The sequence below is a fragment of the Bombus fervidus genome, chromosome 3 (assembly GCF_041682495.2).
Source record: "Bombus fervidus isolate BK054 chromosome 3, iyBomFerv1, whole genome shotgun sequence".
In the NCBI taxonomy this organism is placed as follows: domain Eukaryota; kingdom Metazoa; phylum Arthropoda; class Insecta; order Hymenoptera; family Apidae; genus Bombus; species Bombus fervidus.
Window position 1 is genome coordinate 9,895,031 of NC_091519.1, and position 23,069 is coordinate 9,918,099.

Consider the following 23,069-nt stretch of genomic DNA (forward strand, 5'->3'; position numbering starts at 1 on the left):
GTATATCTTTAGATATGAATTTTTGGAATTCAGTGCCAGTGTGCTATAATGCGAGGTAAAAGTTATGTAATTTTATAGCTAAATACGTATATATTGTGTAATTAATTCTAATTAAATGTGTTATTAGTGAGGGTCGAATTAATATACAAGATGCTATGACAGGATTAACATTATCTCTCTATGATGCTATATATGCTCTGTTGAGATACTTAACTATACAAATATCTACTTGATCATAAACGGGTTGTGTCGAAGGCAAATAACGTCATACGTGAGACAAATTTATTCAAGTGGATCGGATCATTCATGGAACTACAAACGGGGATCAGAAATGAGAAAGTGTCATGTTTCAGTCTCAATGAGGTGTACTAATATATAATTTAATAACCTAGTACATAGTACCTATGCTAATATCTAATAATTCTAGTAATAATCTACTAATTTCAATTATTATTCGAAAATCAAACTTTCTACATATCAATGGGGAATGTCAAGTTTTAACATTTCTCAGAAAACAAACATTTATTTCTCAATATAATATTAGATATAATTCAATAAATATTATATTAAAATAAAACATTTCATTATTTCTTTATTCTGCATTATTTTCAACTTCTATGTATAATTTTAAGTAATATATGCATAAAACGTTAAATTGTAAAAGATGAAAAATATGTTGCATATCTCAATGTCTTCCAACTGCTTTAGAATTTAACCAATTTTAATTCAAATTAATGCAACATAGCCAGTGCTAAGCATCACATACATAGGGATATACGAAAAACTGTTAAACTCGAAAATTTGTTAAATTCATGACACGATATTTCCCTCTTTTCCCATCGACCTCTCAAATATATAAATAATAGTGGAAGGCAATGTTGAATCGGATGTGAGAATCGTTGCATACGTGCAATTTCAGAAAGTGTTGAAGAATACATTAAGCGGATGAACATTTGCTTATATCCTCCACTTGTATGCAGCATATCGCACAGTGCAACTAGCACACGCTTGTCATCCACACTTTTTCCGCGTGTCGAGTGTCATCAACAGATTTTCCAAGCTCCGCCTGCGAACGCGAATGTCCCATTTCGAGCTAACTGACTCTTGATCATACATCCTGCTGACTGTTGTAAAATGTGGAAATATAATTATCTGATGATGTCGATCCTTCATTTGTCACGAGCCATTTCACGAATCACATTTGTTCCAGATAATTTCGTAGGATTTACGAAATTCCAAAATAATAACATACGAGTGAAGATATGAAAGCCAGAAAATGCAACATTTTCGGTTCGCTAGAAGAATAACGCGATTAAGAGACGTACATTTTTTCAAGGAACCAGGCACAAAATAAAAACGAATTTGTCGAGACGAATTAGAAATAGTAGAAAAGATGGAAATAGAAAATTACTAACAATTCAAGTATTTGGTATTGAAAAGACTTGCTTTCTTTTATTATTCAACTAATATTCTTCGAGTGTAGAGAATATTTAATAAGATATCGCGCATTTGTTATTATTCAAGGAAAATAAAAAAAGATTTCTGAATTGTAATACTTTTAGGAAATACTATAATTTTGTTGGATAACCATGACATTTATATCCTAGCAAATATTAGTACACTATCACAGTAAATTTTTGTAAATATCAATATTGACAGTTTAAATAATACATTACTCTTCTAATAAGCTACGTAGGAGAAAAGTTAAATTCTAAAACAGAGAAAGCAACATCTAATAACATCAAAATTTCGAGGTGAATGAAGAAAAAAGGGAAACAAAACGAAAAAATATAGCAAAGAAAGGGGTTATTCGAGCGAAAACTGCTCCGAAATGGCAGAAACCTGTTTCCAGTTTCCAGGTAGCTCGTTGTTCGCGTTACTTTTGTATGAATGATTTTATAGGTGTTATTCCTTTATGCTGCACTGGCTTTAGTTCTTGATTTCATGTTTTCACATCACCCGTGTTATTTGTTTCTCGTGTATTCATATTTATGTTTCTTTTCTTTTCTGTGGATATTCTTTATATGCTTTTATTGTTTATTATGTAACATTTCCTTTGACATTTTCAATTTCTATCTTTTATCGACCATCCACATTACGTTTCTTTTATACTGTACGTTGTACAATTTCTTTGACTTTCACTTTAATTGTTTGTCGTCTATTCATCATTATGTTTCCATTATACCTTATTTTTAATCTTTCCTTCAATTTCCTTTTCCACTCGAAGAACTGAAATAAGAGGGTGTTTCTTTTATCAACACAACTGCGAAAAACAGCGTAGAATTTACTGCATCATTTTAAGTGCAATTTATATTTCAATGGTACGAGTATTCGTTTTCATTAAATATTTATCTGTGTGCTATTTACATTGAGAAAAATGACTGATTATATTCATTAACGCTTTTCATATAATTTCAAAATTGAATTTACGTCTGAATAATTCAAATACCATTGCTCGTAAGGTATTCTATGTTTATTTATCTGTATTTATGTCACATCAAAATTTTCAAACTGCATGTTTGTTTAAACGTGAAACGTTGAAATTTTTTACCGCAAAAGACTTTTATATTTTCCTTTACTTACTTCATTTATTTCCTTCAATTTCGTTTTTGCTTTTTCTAAATGTATTTTATTTACATCTAACGTACTACAATTTCAATATCAAATGTTTATCTAACGATTAGTTAATGAAAGACACATATTTTATTTATTTCGTAATCTCTGACAAATATTTGCACCATTATCCTCGACTTTCATTTTTATTCGCCAACCTTTCACTACCAGTTTGATTCCAATTTATCAATTCTTCGTCTCACTATTTTATTCATTCCACCCTGCCTTTTTCACCTTTCATCTTCATCATTTCCATCCCTGCATCCTCTTTCACGCGCGCGTCGTTACATTTATTCCAGCAATTCCTCCTCCGGTTGCTTTATCTTCTGCAAACGAAAAACAGCCTCCAGCTGTTTCCTCTCGCGTCTTTAATCGATCGACGTGTATCGAAACACCAACACCGCCGGCAGTGAATTTTCGTCGGATGCGAAATGAACAGAAAGCTCGACGTCTGAATTACTGAAAACCGAGAGTCGAACAGCAAAGAGGAATGTTTTGCGGATGAACGTCGAATCGGAAGTCGAAAGGGGTTGCTTTTGCTTTGAATTCTTCCAGCTTCTCTTGCGGCTTCTAACTGATACAAAGTTTCGACTGCTGAATGTTCGACTGGTTCAAGGCTGTGTCTTTTTCTGTTTTGGCTCTGATTTGCTTCTGATCGATGCGTTTGGAGTATGAGAAAGGCGAAAATAAAGGCTTCTGCCAGGCTTCAGGGGCAATTAGATCGCGTAGCCTTGGCGAGGAACAAAAGATGGTTTTTGCAAGCTGAGCAGTCTTCAATGGAATATTTGAGGTTGAAGAATCAGCGAATAAAGCGAAAGTGTTTTAAGACACTTTAAATATTTGAAGTATTTTATATATTATGTCTTAAGTATGCTTCTGAATTGTGCTTTTTAAAAGAGAGGTTTATTGATTCTTCTGGAATTCGAAAATATTTTTGTGCAGGACAGTGTATCGTATAATTAGGTTGAAGAACGAGAGCTTCCAAAGTTACATTGTATGAGACAGAAAGTTAAAGTTATTATATAATTTGAAAATAAGGTGTGAGTGATAAAATTACAAACTAACAAATAAGAATAAGAAAATGCTGTGAAATCAGTCGCAGATTATAAAACGAATGAATTATAAAAATAAAGTTAGAATTCGGAGTTGAAACATTAATGAAAAGAAGTAGCAAAATCCGGTATTATTAGAATTTGGATGTAGGTTTTCCAGTTATCTGTTACATAGAAATCGGAATTTGAAATATTTAACTTATTTAAAAATTAAGATCCACGATATATGAAACTTGAGGTTACCGAAGAAAATAGAACTCGAAAACGAAGAAGTTAGATCTTCTAATTAAAGAAAGTTACAAAACCAAAATGATCAAATTGCAATTAAATAAAGGATTAAGAAAAATGGAACCGAGTTACAGATCCAACTCTATTGGGTATATCATGATTAGAATTCTAGGAACTTCTTGAAAGGTAATTCGTTTCTTTTTTTTTTTCATTTATAAGATTACTCGTTGGTTAAAAGTTCATTAATGTGCGATAAGGGTGTTATCGAAACGAGGTCGAGCGGGAGGCTACGCTTTCCTGTGGGACGTCTGCTTGCGGACAAACTTACTGGACGACCATTGGATAAGGAACATTTCAATTATCGAGAGGAAATGGCTTGCCCAGGTGCTACGTTTACGATATTGCTGGACGTGTGGCATCAAACTTCCAATAATATTAACCTTACGCAATTTGCACGCGTTTTATCTTGGAATACATTCCGGAAAACTGTTCAAATTCGTGTGCCTACACGACAAAAGTGTTGAAGTGGTCACCACTTCTAAGAAAACTCTACATCTGGTTTTTTAATTCTTTCAAGCACTGAAGTCATCGACAGCGTATAGACAAAAGACTGGGACGAAGGCAGACCATAAACAGTTCACAGGCGACGATGGCTTTAGGGCTTTCAGTCATAGGGTAACACTGCTAGTGTGCGGATCTGGACCAGCTCAATTATATTCCAACTTGTATTTACACTTCCGTATTAAAATATAATTTCTACCTTACAATTTATCCACACCTTCCTTTGTTCACATACATCTAATAACTTCTACAAAAAAGCATTTACAGTAGAATGTTCAGATTAATAGAACACCAAACGTTTAATAAACTTACCTTGAAATATGATATTAGTAATGTTTAATTAACGAATGATTCTAGAACAGAGAACTGTGAGTTTTGGAGGGTATCGCTGTATATCTAATTAGATAATTAGTGCATAACCGTAATGTAATTGAACAAGTATAGTAGGATGACACATGATCAGACAAGTATAATAGAACAATGCTTGATTTGGTAAATGGAATACGTTGTTTGTTCGTGCAAATAAGTATAACAGTACGATAATTAATTAAATAGATTGATTAATATCGCGTTTGATGTAGCGTACTATGTAGAAAATAATAACAATTTTGAATTAAATTACATAGAACAAAGGAGTTATTTCCGTGTGAAATTTTATCACGTTCGAATTATCTTATTCTTTGTTTCGAAAATGAAATAATTATACGTGAATAATATTTGAAATTACACAGAAGTAATACGTTAAATAATTGAGAACTAAAAATAATTTCATTTCAATCACATTTCAACCACCTTGTTTTAATTTCGCTTTGAAACATACGCAGATAATATTTTCAACAATCGAAAACAGTGAAACGATATTTTAGGACATTTGGATCATCTCAAATCTTATTTTCAACACTGAATAATTATTCTCGGATATTATTTTATATTTTAAAAATATACCTTAAATATTTTGAAATAATAAAATGATATTTTAGATTATAATGTTGACAGTAAAATTTAGGTTCTCACATTCTTCAAATTTTTTATGGCGGAACTATGTTCGTACAGTGCCTCAACTATTTTCGATAAACGATGTTACGTCGGCCGACTCTCTACCTGGACCAGGCGTCGCATCGCGAGCGGGATGGCAACCATATGTCTGCACATCCTTATTGCGTACTCTAAAGAACCTCAAGGACCGACCATAAATCTTAGAAAATCTCAACAAAGTTTCTCAGGTCGACCAAGGATCTTTTGAACGAAAGTAATTTCTAAGATCTCTGGTTTGTGTCCGGAAAACACTTAGGATTAGTTATTTGCACACGTGCGATGCCTCCCACTACCAACCTTCGATCGCGGGCGGCTAAGACCCCTCCTGGTCCACCAACAATCGTAATAGCCAATAGAAACAACGTCTATTTCCCTCACTTTCCTGACCAAAAAACTGTCATTAACGAATCCGATGATCCCATGCGTTAGACACACCCTTTCCTAGCTCTCCTCTGATACAGCATCGTCAGGCTAGGGTAGTCTATTATCGTCGTCCGAACAGTCAGTAAGTCTACCACGGTTCTACCTTCAAATCAATTCGTTTGCAAGGTCCAACTATCTCATCGAGAGATATCGTCAAATCGGGTCACATTTTCTGTAACGCATAAGCTGTACTCATCGTCAAATACTTGTGACGCTCATAAGATTGTATAATCCATTGTTGAATATATCTATCATATTAACCTGTTAACACAGTGTTAATTTCAATTAACCACCCCTGTTATCCTAACCGAAACACGGGGAACGACTACTTCGCGGCGTCGATTAGCCGAATCGTAGCGAGAATTTACGCCTCTCGCTGACGCGTTTTCCTCGCGACCGCGTCTCTCCGCGAACGGTCGTAACATTTGGTCCTTCGAGCCGGATTCAGTGGTAAGTGAAAAGTGCACACCAGTGACACCCACTACCATACAGTGCCACATGAATTCAACATAACCAGCAGCGGAAGCGTTACCACTCCAGCGAAGTCAGTAACGTCAAGGGACCGTCACCTTGGAAGAGGCATAATTCGATGGTTGAAGACGCAACCAGGCAGCCTCCCGCCGCAACTGGACAATCGTAAACATAACGATATTCAACAACTTCGATCGCACGACAAAACACGTCACTCTCGGGAAGAATCGCCTTCCTCACGAAACGTACGTCAACGACATTCCACTGCACAGGGACAAGCGACAACCTGCAGTCGGAACAACTTCAGTCACTACAACACGAGTGATCTTCGGGAAGAACGCCTTCCTCGCGAACATCACGATATCCCGCTGCACAGTGACCAGCGAGCACTGCAGCCGGAACAATTCTGCATCGGGAAACACCGATCGCACATCACAAGTACCACCTTCGTTAACGAAGCATCTTCGACACAAAACATGGCAAATGAAGCAAGACTCATCGCCTTGAAACAAGAGTACGACGATATAAGCGAAGAATTCAAGACCATATGGAGACTACTCGACCAATACGAACAGTCCGGGCAGCGCAACAAGGGCAGCTTAAAATTTTATCAAACACTGGTCGACGACAATTGGAAACAATTCAACATTGTCGTTAACGAATTGCTCGACATCGACGACAACGAACCTGAGGACTTATTGGATGTCTATACAGACCTGAAGATACGATTGGTTAGACTCAACAACATTGATTCTTCCTCAACGGATGCCTCCAACGCAGCGGCGAATCCAAAACTATCGGAATGCAACAGCAATACGTCCCGCAGTTACCAGAGACGTAAGAATAATCTAAATAATAACAGTAACAATGATCATACTCCGCCGAGGGAGAATGTCGTATCGAATCTAGCACCGATTCCGTCGCATGACACGCGAAGTTCATTGCATGATACTCGCAGCGCGCCAGCACGCGACTTGGCGACGGCCAGGCTCGCGTCATCGTTGTCTGAACAATCTGATTCAACACTACCAAACGCCGTGAATCAGACAACCTCTAACGTTCTCTGCTCATCGCCTGCATGCGACTCGACGACGACCAAGTTCGTGTCCTCATTACCCAAAAAATCTGATTCAACGATACCGATCGCCGTGAATCAGACAACTTCTAACGCCCGCTGCTCATCGCCAATACGCGACCGGACGACAATCACGGTAGCATTATCATTACCCAAACAATTTGATTCGACGATACCGATCGCTGTGAATCAAACTACCTCTAACGTCCGCTGCTCATCGTCAGTACGCGACCGGACGACAATTACGGTAGCAACGTCTCTACCTGAACACTCTGATTCAACGTCACCGATCGCCGTGAATCAGACAGTCTCTCGCGTTCGCAACTCATCGCCAATACGCGACTTAACGACAAACAAGCTCGCGTCATCATTATCTGAACGATCTGATTCAACGCTACCAATCGCCTTGAATCAGACAACCTCGAAGGTTCGCTGCTCATCGCCAGCACGCGACTTGGCGACGGCCAGGCTCGCGTCATCGTCTGAACAATCTGATTCAACAGTGCCGATCGTCTTGAATCAGACAACTTCTCACACCCGCAGCTCATCGCCTGCATGCGACTCGACGACGACCAAGTTCGCGTCCTCATTACCTGAACAATCTGATTCAACGTCACCGATCGCCGTGAATCAGACAATCGCTCACGTTCGCAACTCATCGCCAATACGCGACTTAACGACAAACAAGCTCGCGTCATCATTATCTGAACGATCTGATTCAATGCTACCAATCGCCTTGAATCAGACAACCTCGAACATTCGCTGCTCATCGCCAGCACGCGACTTGGCGACGGCCAGGCTCGCGCCATCGTCTGAACAATCTGATTCAACAATGCCGATCGTCTTGAATCAGACAACTTCTCACGTCCGCAGCTCATCGCCTGCATGCGACTCGACGACGACCAAGTTCGCGTCCTCATTATCTGAAAAATCTGATTCAACGCTACCAAACGCCGTGAATCAGACAACCTCTAACGTTCGCTGCTCATCGCCTACACGCAACTCAACGACGACCAAGTTCGCGTCCTCATTATCCGAAAATTCTGATTCAACGCTACCGGACGCCGTGAATCAGACAACTTCGAACGTTCACTGCTTATCGCTTACATACGACTTGACGACAAACAATTTCGTGTCATCATTATCGGAACAATCCGATTCAACGCTACCAATCGCCTTGAATCAGACAACCTCGAACATTCGCTGTTCATCGCCAGCACGCGACTTGGCGACGGCCAGGCTCGCGTCATCGTCTGAACAATCTGATTCAACAATGCCGATCGTCTTGAATCAGACAACTTCTCACGTCCGCAGCTCATCGCCTGCATGCGACTCGACGACGACCAAGTTCGCGTCCTCATTATCTGAAAAATCTGATTCAACGCTACCAAACGCCGTGAATCAGACAACCTCTAACGTTCGCTGCTCATCGCCTACACGCAACTCAACGACGACCAAGTTCGCGTCCTCATTATCCGAAAATTCTGATTCAACGCTACCGGACGCCGTGAATCAGACAACTTCGAACGTTCACTGCTTATCGCTTACATACGACTTGACGACAAACAATTTCGTGTCATCATTATCGGAACAATCCGATTCAACGCTACCAATCGGCTTGAATCAGACAATCTCTAACGTTCGCAACTCAGAGCCAAAACGCGACTCGACGACAAACAATTTCGCATTATCATTATCTGAACGATCCGATTCAACGCCAGCAAGCGCCTTGAATCAGACAACCTCTGACACTCGCAACTCTTCGCCAACACGCGACTTGAAGACAACCTCTCACGATCCTCTGGACCGGAAAAAACTGAATCCCGTTCAGGACAACAGAGGCAATTTCGAATCAAAACCTACAGCAGGGGTTTCGAAATCCACGATAAGATTCTCCAGGAACATTTCCTCCTCAATCAGCTTCTCAATGTTCAGTCTGTCTTACAGCACGTTACCTGTATCATCTGAGAGCAGGAGTATCGTATCGGAGAGTCATCTTCCTGAACATAACAAGAAGATGCCACTCTCGCCATTTCCGAAAGGGGCCACATCTGCGAATTATCCGAAGCGGAATAATCATCACGTTGTCACCACCATTGCTGCATCGGACAAGTCTCGGGAAAAAACCACGAGGATCTCACTGGAGTCACCCCTGGCTCCAATAACGCCAACATATTCTCCAAGGCCAAGGCAAGTCACAGTTACGACGTCCAGCGTCACGACGCCCAACGCTCATTCTCCGCCAAGGATCATCACTAAGAGAGCGCGATTCGGGCGGATCATCGGGGGGAGCCCAACCTCCCAATCAACTACAAAACTCCGCATCGTGTTGGACGACTCAGCATCAGGCAACACAGGAATTCCGTTCAACGACACCTCATGGGCAGAGGTGTTCCAAGACACGTCCTGGGCAGAGGTGTTCCATGACACTTCCTGGGTCGAGGTACTACACGACACCTCCATGATCGAGACATTCCACGACACTTCATGGGCAGAGGTGTTCTACGATACTTCATGGGCAGAGGTGTTCCATGACACTTCCTGGGCAGAGGTGCTTCACGATACCTCCAGGATCAAGGCACAAAACGACACTTCCTGGGCCCAAAAACACAACCGCAAATTCCTAAAACGACGAGAACCACAGCGATCGAAACTACAAGGAGTTTCCGAACAGGATAGAAACAACAAACTTGTCAAATCACTATAATTCAGTAATTTTCAGATGTAATCCGTACTCTACGAAGGGAATCTCGCCCATTCATCAACCTCGGAATCATCTATTGCAAATCGTTTACGTCAAAGAGCGAAAGGATCGCAACCACCGCAGAATCCAGGTATTCGTATCCAACTTATACGTCTTGCAGTTCAGGCAGTCCACATCGAGCTGGTCAACGATCTCATAAGCAAGGCCTTCGTCGCGTCTCTGGGAAGATTCATCGCTCATCGAAGGGTCAGTCTTTCTAGCCGACCGATGGATCGAATGGCACTTCACAACTCTCAACTCGCCTCATTTCAACGGATTGTGGAAGCTAGCAGCAATTCTTCAAACGACATCTCAGACGTGTCGTCATAAACAAGCTTCATACAATTAAAACGCGAAACACACTCCCTATCAAAATCAAAACCAATCCTCAACTCCAGACCGCCAACTTCGATATCTCCAGATCGAAACGATCTCTTTATCCTTACTCCCAGTCACTTCCTCATCGGAGACTAACAAGTTTGCGAGATCGAGCTTTCAGGGACACTCCGTCCAGCCGTCTCCAGCGAGCATCAAGAGTATCAACACGAGTTGAATATCCAAAAAAGATGGAGTAAGGCAGTCACGGCATACGAAAAGGCATCATCATCCTACTCAGAGGAGACAACGTTCCCCCAACGCAATGGCAACGCAATGGGCAGATTCATCAAGGTCCAGCCCGGCGCAAACAGCATCATACGAACGGCCACCGTTCGAACTGCAACGAGCGCCCTGGATCGGAGCATCAAGCGGCTGGTACCACTGCCGATCAGATCGACCCCAGATGACTCCGACACAATCAACAATACCATTTGATCGGGAACCTCTCAACGGGGGGAGGATGTTACGTCGGCCGACTCTCTACCTGGACCAGGCGTCGCATCGCGAGCGGGATGGCAACCATATGTCTGCACATCCTTATTGCGTACTCTAAAGAACCTCAAGGACCGACCATAAATCTTAGAAAATCTCAACAAAGTTTCTCAGGTCGACCAAGGATCTTTTGAACGAAAGTAATTTCTAAGATCTCTGGTTTGTGTCCGGAAAACACTTAGGATTAGTTATTTGCACACGTGCGATGCCTCCCACTACCAACCTTCGATCGCGGGCGGCTAAGACCCCTCCTGGTCCACCAACAATCGTAATAGCCAATAGAAACAACGTCTATTTCCCTCACTTTCCTGACCAAAAAACTGTCATTAACGAATCCGATGATCCCATGCGTTAGACACACCCTTTCCTAGCTCTCCTCTGATACAGCATCGTCAGGCTAGGGTAGTCTATTATCGTCGTCCGAACAGTCAGTAAGTCTACCACGGTTCTACCTTCAAATCAATTCGTTTGCAAGGTCCAACTATCTCATCGAGAGATATCGTCAAATCGGGTCACATTTTCTGTAACGCATAAGCTGTACTCATCGTCAAATACTTGTGACGCTCATAAGATTGTATAATCCATTGTTGAATATATCTATCATATTAACCTGTTAACACAGTGTTAATTTCAATTAACCACCCCTGTTATCCTAACCGAAACACGGGGAACGACTACTTCGCGGCGTCGATTAGCCGAATCGTAGCGAGAATTTACGCCTCTCGCTGACGCGTTTTCCTCGCGACCGCGTCTCTCCGCGAACGGTCGTAACAAACGATATTAAACAAGTCTGCAATGTACAACAAACGAGAAAACCGCGAGAAGCAAACGAAGAAGTTCCTTTTGATTACTTTCCCTCGCCTGATATCAGTAGTTGAACTTCCTAATTATGTTTTGTGCCGTCGTTGCAGCTGTATTTTTTCACGGGACACCGTAATTCCGCCGGGTTCGAAACTCCCGCAATTTACAGCAGCTCGCAACTTCTAAATCCCGGCACTCTAATCCGCTTAGACCCTTTCTATCGCGTCGAGCACTCTTACAAATCGTGAATTTTCGGCCGAAAATGCGGATCTTACAACAGGCCAGTGATAGTGGAAACGCTGTTATCGGAAGCTATGCCGCGTCGATGAAAACCTATTTTCTTCATGCACGTTTCTCAGCAAAATTTCTATACGAATTGGACATATAGAATATTGTTGCGTTGTTGATTGTTCGTTAGTTTACTCGTATATTCAACTAAGTTGTATTTGTGCGTTTGTAATTGTGTAATTTTTGTATTTAATTATACGTTTATTATCTAAAATGGCCATCTGCAATGAAGAAGGTCCATTGTAGTGAACATTCTCCAAAATATTAATTTAATCGTCTGAAGATTAGTAGGAGCAGTAATATATTGTTTTGTCGACAATAATTAGTTTATTCTATATAGACAGATATTATTTATTACATTATTATTGATTTATTTATTATTTATTATTATTTATTTATTGATTGATTTTGATTTATTATTGATATTATTTAGTCAACAGGTGTTATTAGTTTACACATTATTATCTTATCCACATCTTTACCACAGGAAACATTTATGTCTATATTGTATATATTATATAGAACGTTTCGAAACATCATTAGCATTGTAATGATTATACTACTGTCATAATTATATTGGTCGAATTTGAATCCAATCTGAAGATGTATATAGAAATTACAAGATATTTATTGCAAACGTATACACACAGCGTCACAGAATATCACAATTCATTAACATAATTTAATGGATACGGATAAGGATAATCGACTGTTTAAATATTTTTGTAATCTTTGCGAATTATATTTAATACATTTAATACTATTTTTAATACATTTTTATTTCAGTGAATTATCCTGTAATTTCTATATATATTATCAGATTTGTTTCAAACTCTGCCAATGTAATCATGACGATCGAGTTTCATAGCAGTGCTAATGAAACTTTAAAACGTTCCGTATAATACGTGCAATAAATTAAAAAAGGCGCCTGTAAGTGTTCTACTTACTTTAGTGAGCATATGTATTTAATTGCGAATTTTACGAAACAGAATTTTTCCACTTTCAAACCTACTGCGAACCTACGAGCCTAATAAAAAGGTTGAAGTATAGTTGTAAGTACTTTGTACTCATGTTAATTAGCTCACCTTAGTCCAGGAACTGCGGTGACTGATCTTTGATCCGGACTAGTTATCCAGGTGACGTGCGGCGTTGGGCTCCCATGAGCGGAACAGCTTAACTGTGAGCCTGTGGTATTGGAAAAGACCAGAGTACTTGGTGGCTCGAGAACGAACACCGGACCTTGCTGACCAACCACGAGTTCCAGAATGCAAGCTGAAGAACAGAGTAAAGATAGACGAATACGTTAATGGAGTTCCCACATTCGCAAATAATATAGATATTTCGTTTGCTTTTCGCGATCGACAAATTCGATTGTGCAACAGTTTCGTGTGCAAGTAAAAATACGTACAAACAACCCTCAGACTGTAAACGTTCTTACGGTAGCCTCGAACCGTAAACGTGGGTCTTTTACGTCTGACGCATTTTTCAGTAGATAACAACTTGTTAAAAAAATCCAGAAAAATCAAATATCTTCAAACGTTCTAAATTAAGGCTATCGTAAAACTTTTGTCAAACAACTTTTTTTAGTCGGACGGAGGGAGGAAGATTTTCTACTTCAAGGCTACTCCCTTGCGAGAAGTTCAACTCGGTCGAAATAATCCGAGCATGAAATACCCACTTTTACAGTTTAAGGGATGAGTACAAGGAAGTAATTCTTAAATACAGTGGAACTACGTTTATGTGAATCTGCCGGGGATAAGATAGTTCATATAATCAGCTGGTTTATATAAGAAGAGTCCATCTGTTTCTTTATATCACCTATGATTTTTTGTTCAGTTAATAGGAATGTTCATGTTCATATAAGAGTACTCCACAAGAGTACTCCAGTGTCATCAGGAACAAGGGTGAAAGAAGAATTTGTATTTGTCTTAATGTATTGTGTCCTAAATTAAATATAATGCTACTCTATTTACTAATATTTTAATATTTTTTTTTTATAAAAGTTATTAGATTTCAATGAGAAAAGTAAGGAATCTATCCCATTATTTCTTGAAAATTCATTAATTTTTATAGAAGAACCAGGGCACAATATATATGAGAAAAAATATTTAACAAATAAACATCCATACATGTAAATGTAGCTGAAAGTATAACAAAGCAAGCTAACAAATAATAAATAACTAAAAATAAATTAATTACTCCTTTTCTTCTTTTTTTTAGGAACAGCAAAGGAAAACAACAGAGTGTGCAATAAATCACTTTTTTAGAAAGTTACAGATAACTTGAGCCATACAAATTTCTTCTCCAGTTTCCAATGTTTCTTTTACGATTGGTTAACAAGAAGAGTCGATTAATCTTCTAATATCTCAATGTCAGGCGATGGATATTTACATATCAGAGCAACGGATTAAAACAAACGGACAAAGATAGACAAATGGACAGTCTATGGAGGGATAATTCAGAAACCGGAGAAATCAATTCTGGTAAGCCGAATTCGACCTACATTCCATATCGATTTGACACTATACTATCGGACAGCTTGAGATTAAACGGCCTGGGAACCGAGTGACCGCATCATCGGCTTGCTAAAATATTTAATTCGAAATCCAAAGGATTAAAAACCGTTCCCCGGAAACTGGGCCGTCTCGATTTATGATCGAATCATTTCCCCTTCATTGGCCTCTGTACGATGGCTTCTACGTACCCTAGATACATCCTTTCGTATCTTGTGCGCCATTTGTGGTACACGGGTAAATAAAAGATTCTTATTGGATCTATATTTACGATAGAACTCCACTTATCTGAACATGTAGGGAGACAAACAGTTTATATAACTGGAATTTCTGTAATAGTACTTTACCCACTAGTTATTATTTTTCGTTTACACAGTTGGAACTCGCGTTCAGATAAGTGGATTCGATCGGCAAAGATACAGTTTAAAACAGAGTTCTGGAAGAAGATATCTTCTGATTTCGACAGAACACTGATGTTTCTACACACAGACAGGTTACTTTATCCACTCGCCGAAAATAGAGACTCGGTTTCAGTATTTAAATATGGATGTTATGGATGTTGCGATCAATAACTGCCACGTTTTCACGCGTTTCTTCCTTAGTTTGTGAGGGTTCCAGTTATTTCTTTAAATATATATCGAAGTATTTCGGCTCTATTTTACTTTACTGTCAAATGTTTAACAATACTTGCTTTCTCAGTATTTTAAATATATTCACTTGATAATATCTTAATATATTTGCATAAGTATCACAAAAGTTTATACAAATATCAAGCTGTTGATCGATTTCTAACTCCTTGAAAGGTATTCAAAAATATAAATCAAACAAAATTAACGAATACAGCGTAACATTTCCAATTACACAAAAGATATAAACGTTAAGCTATTAATCGATACGCATCAATCTCTATTCTCTTATAGGGGATTAAAAGTTATTAATCAAAAGGAAATTTTTATCTCACGAGAGTTAACCTGGTCGTTCAATTTGCTGGATGAAGCATCGTCCAGTTTTCGCGATCCTCAGCATCGTGCAGAGATTCGGCAATCCAATGCCAACAGGCAACACGGGAAAACGCAAAGGGCAGCGTTTTTACCACGGCAAGCAGGCAGCCGTGAAAACGTTTTCCCGCCGTGTTTGCAGCAATGGACGAAGATAAGGAATTTTCGCGCGCGTAGCCGCGACATCCACGAGCGAGACTTCTTTATGAAACGCAACGACTTGATATTTTTCGAGTTCTGTATTGGTGAATGATAATAACTAAATATTACGTATATATATGTATTTTATATACAGATTATGTACATTGTTTGTGCATAACTTTTTTTACATATACAGGTGTCCTTATAGTAAAACTTATAGTACGTGTTAATGAGGTAGATAAAAAAAGGTTTATGTAAAATTATGTCCGAAATTATGCTTTGTTGAAGAGTTATAAGCGCTCAGAAATTTGTATTTTTTTTCGAATATTCCTGCTGTTCTAGCAATAGTAATGAATATATTTGCGACTGTCTGCGATTGTATAATTGTATAACGAGGCTTATGAAAAGGAACAACTTTTTCGGAAATTTTTGAACGATTTTTTTACTTACTTGATCTCATTAGCACGTAGTGTAAGCTGTTTACCGACCTTTTCGGACAAGACGTATAATATTATATATATTTGATAATAATAATTATTATTGTATAAGAATTATTATAAGAAAAGGAAGGAAGGAAGAGAAGAAGTAAAATTTCGTTTGGCATACAAAACTTGAAATTCTCTGATATATCTCTGTTTCTACAAGGTGTTTAAAAAAGCGGACAACATTTATGAAATGTAACTCTAGACGTCAAGATAGTGAAGAATGTTTCTATAGGAAAATTTTGGTGCATATCGTGTAGTACATTTAATATGATATAATATATTTATTAAGTAATGTTAATTTATACAGTCAGCTTCAGAAATTACACGAACTATAGTAGAACTCCACTTATCTGAACTTCATTTGTTGAAACGAAATTTTGGTTAATGTCCGCTTAATCTAAAGCTATCCACTACAAAATTGAAGTAAAATTCTAATATTTCAATTTATTCAAAATTCATTAATAATTTAATTTATTCAAAGTCTACCGTGGTAATAAATTTCTGCGCTTTCGAATATAAAATTGTCGAATCTTGTATCTGTACCTTTCAATTTCTTCCCAGGAACGCAATTTAAATATTAGAGCTATCGCTTTGATCCTTCAATTTTTACCAACTTTTTTCTACGTATAATATTAAGAGATATAAAAAGACACCATAATTTTACACGTTGTGTATAAAGTGAATAAATTTTGTATAAAGAGCAGTGAATAATTGCGATGTTGTATATACCACAGTATGATCATTATCAGAATGGACAAAATTTGTTAGTATAAAAGTAACTTTAATTTTGTCATTTTTAATACAAAATTCATAGTGTATCGATTTTAAACTTTCTCTTATCCATCACTGTATTTGTGGTTTTTCTAGTTTCAATGATGTTTTCGTTAGTATGTCGTGGCATGTAATGAACAAAAATCATTGTTCTATTCTGATCTTATTATTCGTTGATATTACTCATCAGTCTATAAGTAATATAAATTGGAATAATAATTTTCTCAAAAATCGATAGAGGGCTACTAAAATCGTTTATACAACAAAATCTCATTACTTGAAAATTTGCTCGCTCATTCATTATATTATATATATATTATACATTCTTGTCAAATGGTGTTTGTTATATCTTAAACATGTAAAATGTGAACAAAGATACTACTATTAATTTCCGCTCTAAAAATGTCATTCTTCCCTTAAAGAGCAATTTGAAGAAGAGGAAGAAGAAAAAAAAAACGGTTTAAACCATCCTGTAATTTTGTTTGTTTTGTATCAAGAAGGTACCGTAACACATTGCTGTACAATATTTTTCTGCTACAAACTGTTACACCGTACGTTCTTTACCATCTTAGTTAAATCCATTAATAATGACGACTTGGCTGAAGAATGGATTTCTGACAAAGCTTATTTGAAGAAAATCTTAAAAGTTACACAAAACATCTGTTCTTTACTAAACGCCAGTACGAAATGGAAAGGAGGATAAATGATTTCTATATGACATTATTCTTATTCCCGGCATTGGGGCTACTTACTTAACCACCACCATGTATGTTTAGAAAAATAAATAAATAACGAAGAAATTTCAACTGAGCCAGCGAGTAAGAAAAATACCAACAAAGACTTGACAAACAGACTTTTACTGACGTCGGATCCCTTCGTATCAAGTTTCAGAACTGCACGTTATATGCATTTTTTATTTTCGTTTCGAACGCTCCGCTCCACTTCTTCAAGAAACAGATCCAAAATATTTTCTCGTAATATTTTTCGTACCGATAAAAACACGATTGAGACACGAACAACCAGCGGTCGATGTGACATCTTAAAATGTAAAAAGGTAATCGTAACACAAAAGTACTTTGCGCAACACGGGTTGCCAGGATCCAGGGAAAGCTCATGTTTGAAATGGAATTTCAATTTCCCGGCTATGGGGAGCGTCGTAGGTTAACAGAATCTAACGAGAGATGCAAATTTCATCTGGCGTCGGGGCGCTGAGACGTCGAGCGTCAAAACGTATTTTAAGCCGTGACACGGACCGAGGGCCGACTGAAATAATTCATCCGATGAATTATTTCCGCTCGTGCGACGCCCGTTAACGAGGATCGATCGTCTTTCGTTCTTCCTTCCATCGATCGAAACCGATTCCTCGACCACCTCAAACTCCCACCCTCAATTCGCTCGAAATACGCGCGAAATCACACCGATTAAACGAACCTCTGCTCGCCGTAGAATTCAAATAATAGAATTTCTTTCTGTTCTATTTCCTTCCTTTCTGTTGCGCTCTTCTTTTTACGAGCTCGTTTCTCTGCGAAGAATTGCTTGTATTTTACAGCGTGAGAGTATGATGGCACGTTTAAAGAGTAACGTGTACGTGGGAACTTAATTTCAGATATAAAATGAACAATCGTATAATGTTATTTATAAAATAGAGCCTGGTTTTATGCATGGAGAGATAATTGCAACAAGTTTCCAGGGAAACGATTAAGTGAATAAAATTTCGCATTTATAAAAAGAATGTGACGTCCCCTAATGCTGCGACCTACATCTCATTAAAAAAATGTTGAACGAATTAGATCAAAACTTCAGAGAAGTTCATATGTATATTCGAAATTGAAACAAGCGATATGAACAATAAACGTTATAATTATGGCGAAGAATTGTTTCAAAGAACGAAAGCTTTGTGCAATAACGATTAAACGAATTTTAATCAACGAAAATGGTATTATAATAATAATTGAAGTTTCTTGGAGGAATAAAAACTCCAAAGAAACCAGAACTTGAAGCGAAGAAATAAATCTCTCTAGAACGTTACGAACAATTATTCTTATAATTTTTATAATATAATAACGAGACTGGGAATCTTCATGTTTTACACATGTAACTATGCTACTTATTGCGTATAACGCTTAGCGAGTGAAACAAATCTCTGCAGAGATTCCGCTTCTTTAATTAACTGTATAATAGTTAAAATATATAAAACTACAGTATAGTGATACAGTATAGTTTTATAATAACTTTCAAATCATCCTATACGATAATTAGCATTACACATAAATTTCTAAACTTCAATTTGACAATCACAGGACTGTAATGAAATATTCGTAAAAATATCCACGTAATTCAATCGATCCTTAAACAGTGCATAAACTCTGAAAATAAATAACTCTGTATCAATAACTATCATCGATATCGGATTATTATTTCACCGGAAACGTACATCAACAGTGTCTAGGAGGATCGAAATCGCCTTTCGATTGGCGCGCATTTAAAACAGGCATGGGCCAATAAATCAGCGATAATGCATTCGCTGTAATGAATAAATTGATCGAGTTATTGTACTGGCAGCCATATAAATTAACGTAGACGTCGGTATGTCGAGCTTTGTTCAGCCATGTAGGATTTGAAGCATGAAATCTATAGCTGGTGTACACTGTTACCGCCATTGGCTGTTAACAACACATGCATCGCCTTCGGTACAATTAGTTTCACGAACGCATAAAACCGACGGTGCTTGAACGAAAATGGCAAAAATCCTGGCTGCTTACAAACCGGCGTATATTTCACCGTAGATAAGTTTTCAATAACATCTGCGAAACTCTGTACTCGAATTATAATAACATTTGTATATTTTTGCCACACGATATACAGTGGCGGATAAAAGAAAGTTTATAAAATAAGAAATGTTACGGCGTTAGCAATTAGTTTAAACAGGATGTACGATTCGGACGCGACTTTGTTGCTATTTCTGAGTTTATGTTTCTATACGCATTGCTACTACAGAACACGTAATTTTCTTTATAGTCAGAACTTTAATTTGGAGAATTAATGGGATAGTCAAAGTTTCGTTTGGAACCTCAATAGCATTTCACGTAAACTCTCGGAGTGTCGAAGCTTACGCACGCTACCTTGGACTTACGCTTTCCCTAACTCAAGTGACCTCTGTCCCGCATCAACTTCCTGGGAGCGGTGTTTTCCTAGGCGTTAACAATGTGAAAGAAGTTGAGTCTTCGTTGGACAAAATTAACTCAATGTTAACGAGATTAATTCTTCGTTGGACAGCGCATAGTCAGCTCTGTCAAAAGGAATTTGGCGCATTCTATTCTTCTGCAAGAGGATGGAGATTGCGAGTTTAAGACTCTAGAGACACTTAGATTACTCAAACTTTCGATGGTAAATTGTAATTACACATTATCATACATCTACTTTCATATTAAGTACGTTAAGCATTCGTGGTGCAACAAGAAGAATAGAGATACCATAATTTCATATGTTAAATAACAGCGATGAATAAATGTGATGTTGTATATAGTACAGAACAGATGATTGTTATCAACATGGTAAAACATTTTCGGTACGGAAGTTATCCTAATTTTTTCATTTTTAGTGCAAAATTCATAGTATATCAATTTTTAACTTTCTTACATTTGCCACTGTAGATTCGCCATGACGAAGGGTTTTGAAATATTTTTGTTGAAATTTGAAGATTTTGATAACAAGATAAGTATTTATAGGTTTTATCATGTAGAGAAGAATTTATAGAAAGTTCACCAGATCTTTTATTTGCCAATCATGATATTTATATACAATTTTATGAGTCGTACTATGATCATTTAGGGATTTTTGTTGAAATTTTATGTTTTTGAGATTATGTTATATGGAAGATCTTCAGAAATTTTATGAAAGATTACGTTTTTTATTTTTTTCAAGAACAGATAAAAGATCGTGATTTAATTAGTTTTCATAGGATAACGCGTTATAAATTTTATATTGTTATAACAATGAAGATTTTGTCAATTCTTTGCATTCATTCAGAGTTCTCGATAATCAAATAGGATTTTTGAAAGCGGTCTTGCTATGGAAATTTTATGTATGTAGGAATTACATAAATTCCGAGAAATATTATTTACTGGGAGGATTAATTTTTTAGATAAAAGATTGTAATTTATTATTCAAAGTATCATAATAGATTTTACGCTGTTATCACGTTGACAAAGGTTTTCGAATTTTTAAAAGTTTCGAAGTTTCTCTTTTTGACATGGAAATTTAACGTTATACGTAGGAAGATTGATAGAAATGTTGATTCAGTATAAATGCTTTATTATCAATCTTTTGTGTGAACAATAAATAATCAGATTTTATTTACTGGATGTATACATCAAAAATGTTAACATTTTATGTCGTTGAATATTTGAAATTTTACACTTCTGTCACATTGACAAATCAAATATTTTACTTCTATTTCAAATTTTCGACGACGAAACAATGATGTTTCAACATGGAAATTTTATGTTATATAGGGTTGGATTTATAGAAATTTTATGAAACGTTTTACTTTTGAAAAACTGTTTTTCATCGGCAAATGTAAATAATATTTTGCTGCTGTATTTAACTTTCCATAATGGAATTAATACGTTCATACTTTTTTAATGTAAAAATTTCACGAACCCATAATATCATCATATTAATAACGACGTATAAACAAGAAGCAGCAACTTTTTATATTTTCCAACGTATTGTAAATTTTCTCAATATTTGTCAAGACTTTCGAAATATTTCACTGTTATTTTAAACTCTTGTATATATACAGTGGTGCTTTTTCAAATTTTTAAAATTAAGAGATATATACACTTACACACATATTCTCTCTCTATATACATATATATATATATATCTTATTATTTCTCTGTATAATGTATACATTGTAATTCTTGGATACAATCAATTATCGCAAATGTAAGTTAGTCTTAAACCATAGACGTAAAACCTAGGACCTACAGCTTATAATTAATAGACTGCTTACCTGTGATAACAAGAATTCTTTGGCTTTTATTGCAACTCAGTTTTCTTGCCAATTATTCCACTGTCCTACTATACACACAACTATTTCACTAATCTGTCTACTAATAAACTATTCATATTTTCCTTTGTCATTTCCTAAATACTTATATTCATACGATGACATTCATAAAATGTTACATAATTTGAATATATTTTCAATAATTACTTTGTGGTCATCATTAATCAATGGATAATAAAATTTGTCCTGTGTATTTCGCCTAACGTTTGCTCTACAGCGAGTAGCATAGACCTACATGTAGCCAGACAAGTGATGAGGCCCGAACACTGGCCGACAAGTGAAACAAGCCAGTGTAATGTCGGACAAGTAGCTTGCTCCCGTACACGATCAGCCACGGCTATACATCCGACACAGTTGAACAACCGAACACGGCAAAAACTTAATTTCAATATTCTACTAACACGAACAGAATAGGACTTTACGATTTATTCTAGAGATGAGACAAGGTAGGAAATAAGATTTTTTTAAGAAAAAATAAAATGGGGGAAACATGGTGCTATGAAATTTTTGTAAGTATCCTAGCGATTTGATTGTGCAACATTGTTACGATTAATTTTGAATTTTATATTGTTTTGACATTGTCAAATTGTGATAATCCATCTATAAATGATATTCACAGGAATTCTAGAAATGTCTTTTCAAAATAAAACTTACTTAACCAGCAATGTCACTAAAAATTTGTTTAAAACTATTATGACATTAAAGTAGTAATACTACCACTTCTAAAAAAACGCTTCCATGTATTTCTGCCTTCTAAAACTTCATGCAACTTTTTTCTAAAACAAAACATATTCGAAAATAAAAGTATACAAAAATTCGACACTAAACAAATTCCTATACTAACATAGTTCTAAAATGATACCGTAGTAACCTACAAAAGAGTATTTACATATTTCTCCAATATCGAAAAATTTCTACCAACTTCAC

General features: G+C 36.9%; 2 protein-coding genes across 2 annotated transcripts in view; one reads left to right on the forward strand and one right to left on the reverse strand.

Moving 5' to 3' along the window:
- The window catches only part of Dscam3 (Down syndrome cell adhesion molecule 3), a 317,202-nt gene that overhangs the window by 56,234 nt on the left and 237,899 nt on the right, over positions 1–23,069 (reverse strand). Inside the window, exon 4 of the mRNA XM_072000043.1 lies at positions 13,246–13,432. Within this exon, the coding sequence (XP_071856144.1) occupies positions 13,246–13,432 (187 nt within the window). The remainder of the gene's footprint in view (positions 1–13,245; positions 13,433–23,069) is intronic.
- LOC139985564 (clavesin-2) overlaps positions 1–23,069 on the forward strand; it is a 347,454-nt gene that overhangs the window by 27,965 nt on the left and 296,420 nt on the right. The window lies entirely within an intron of this gene.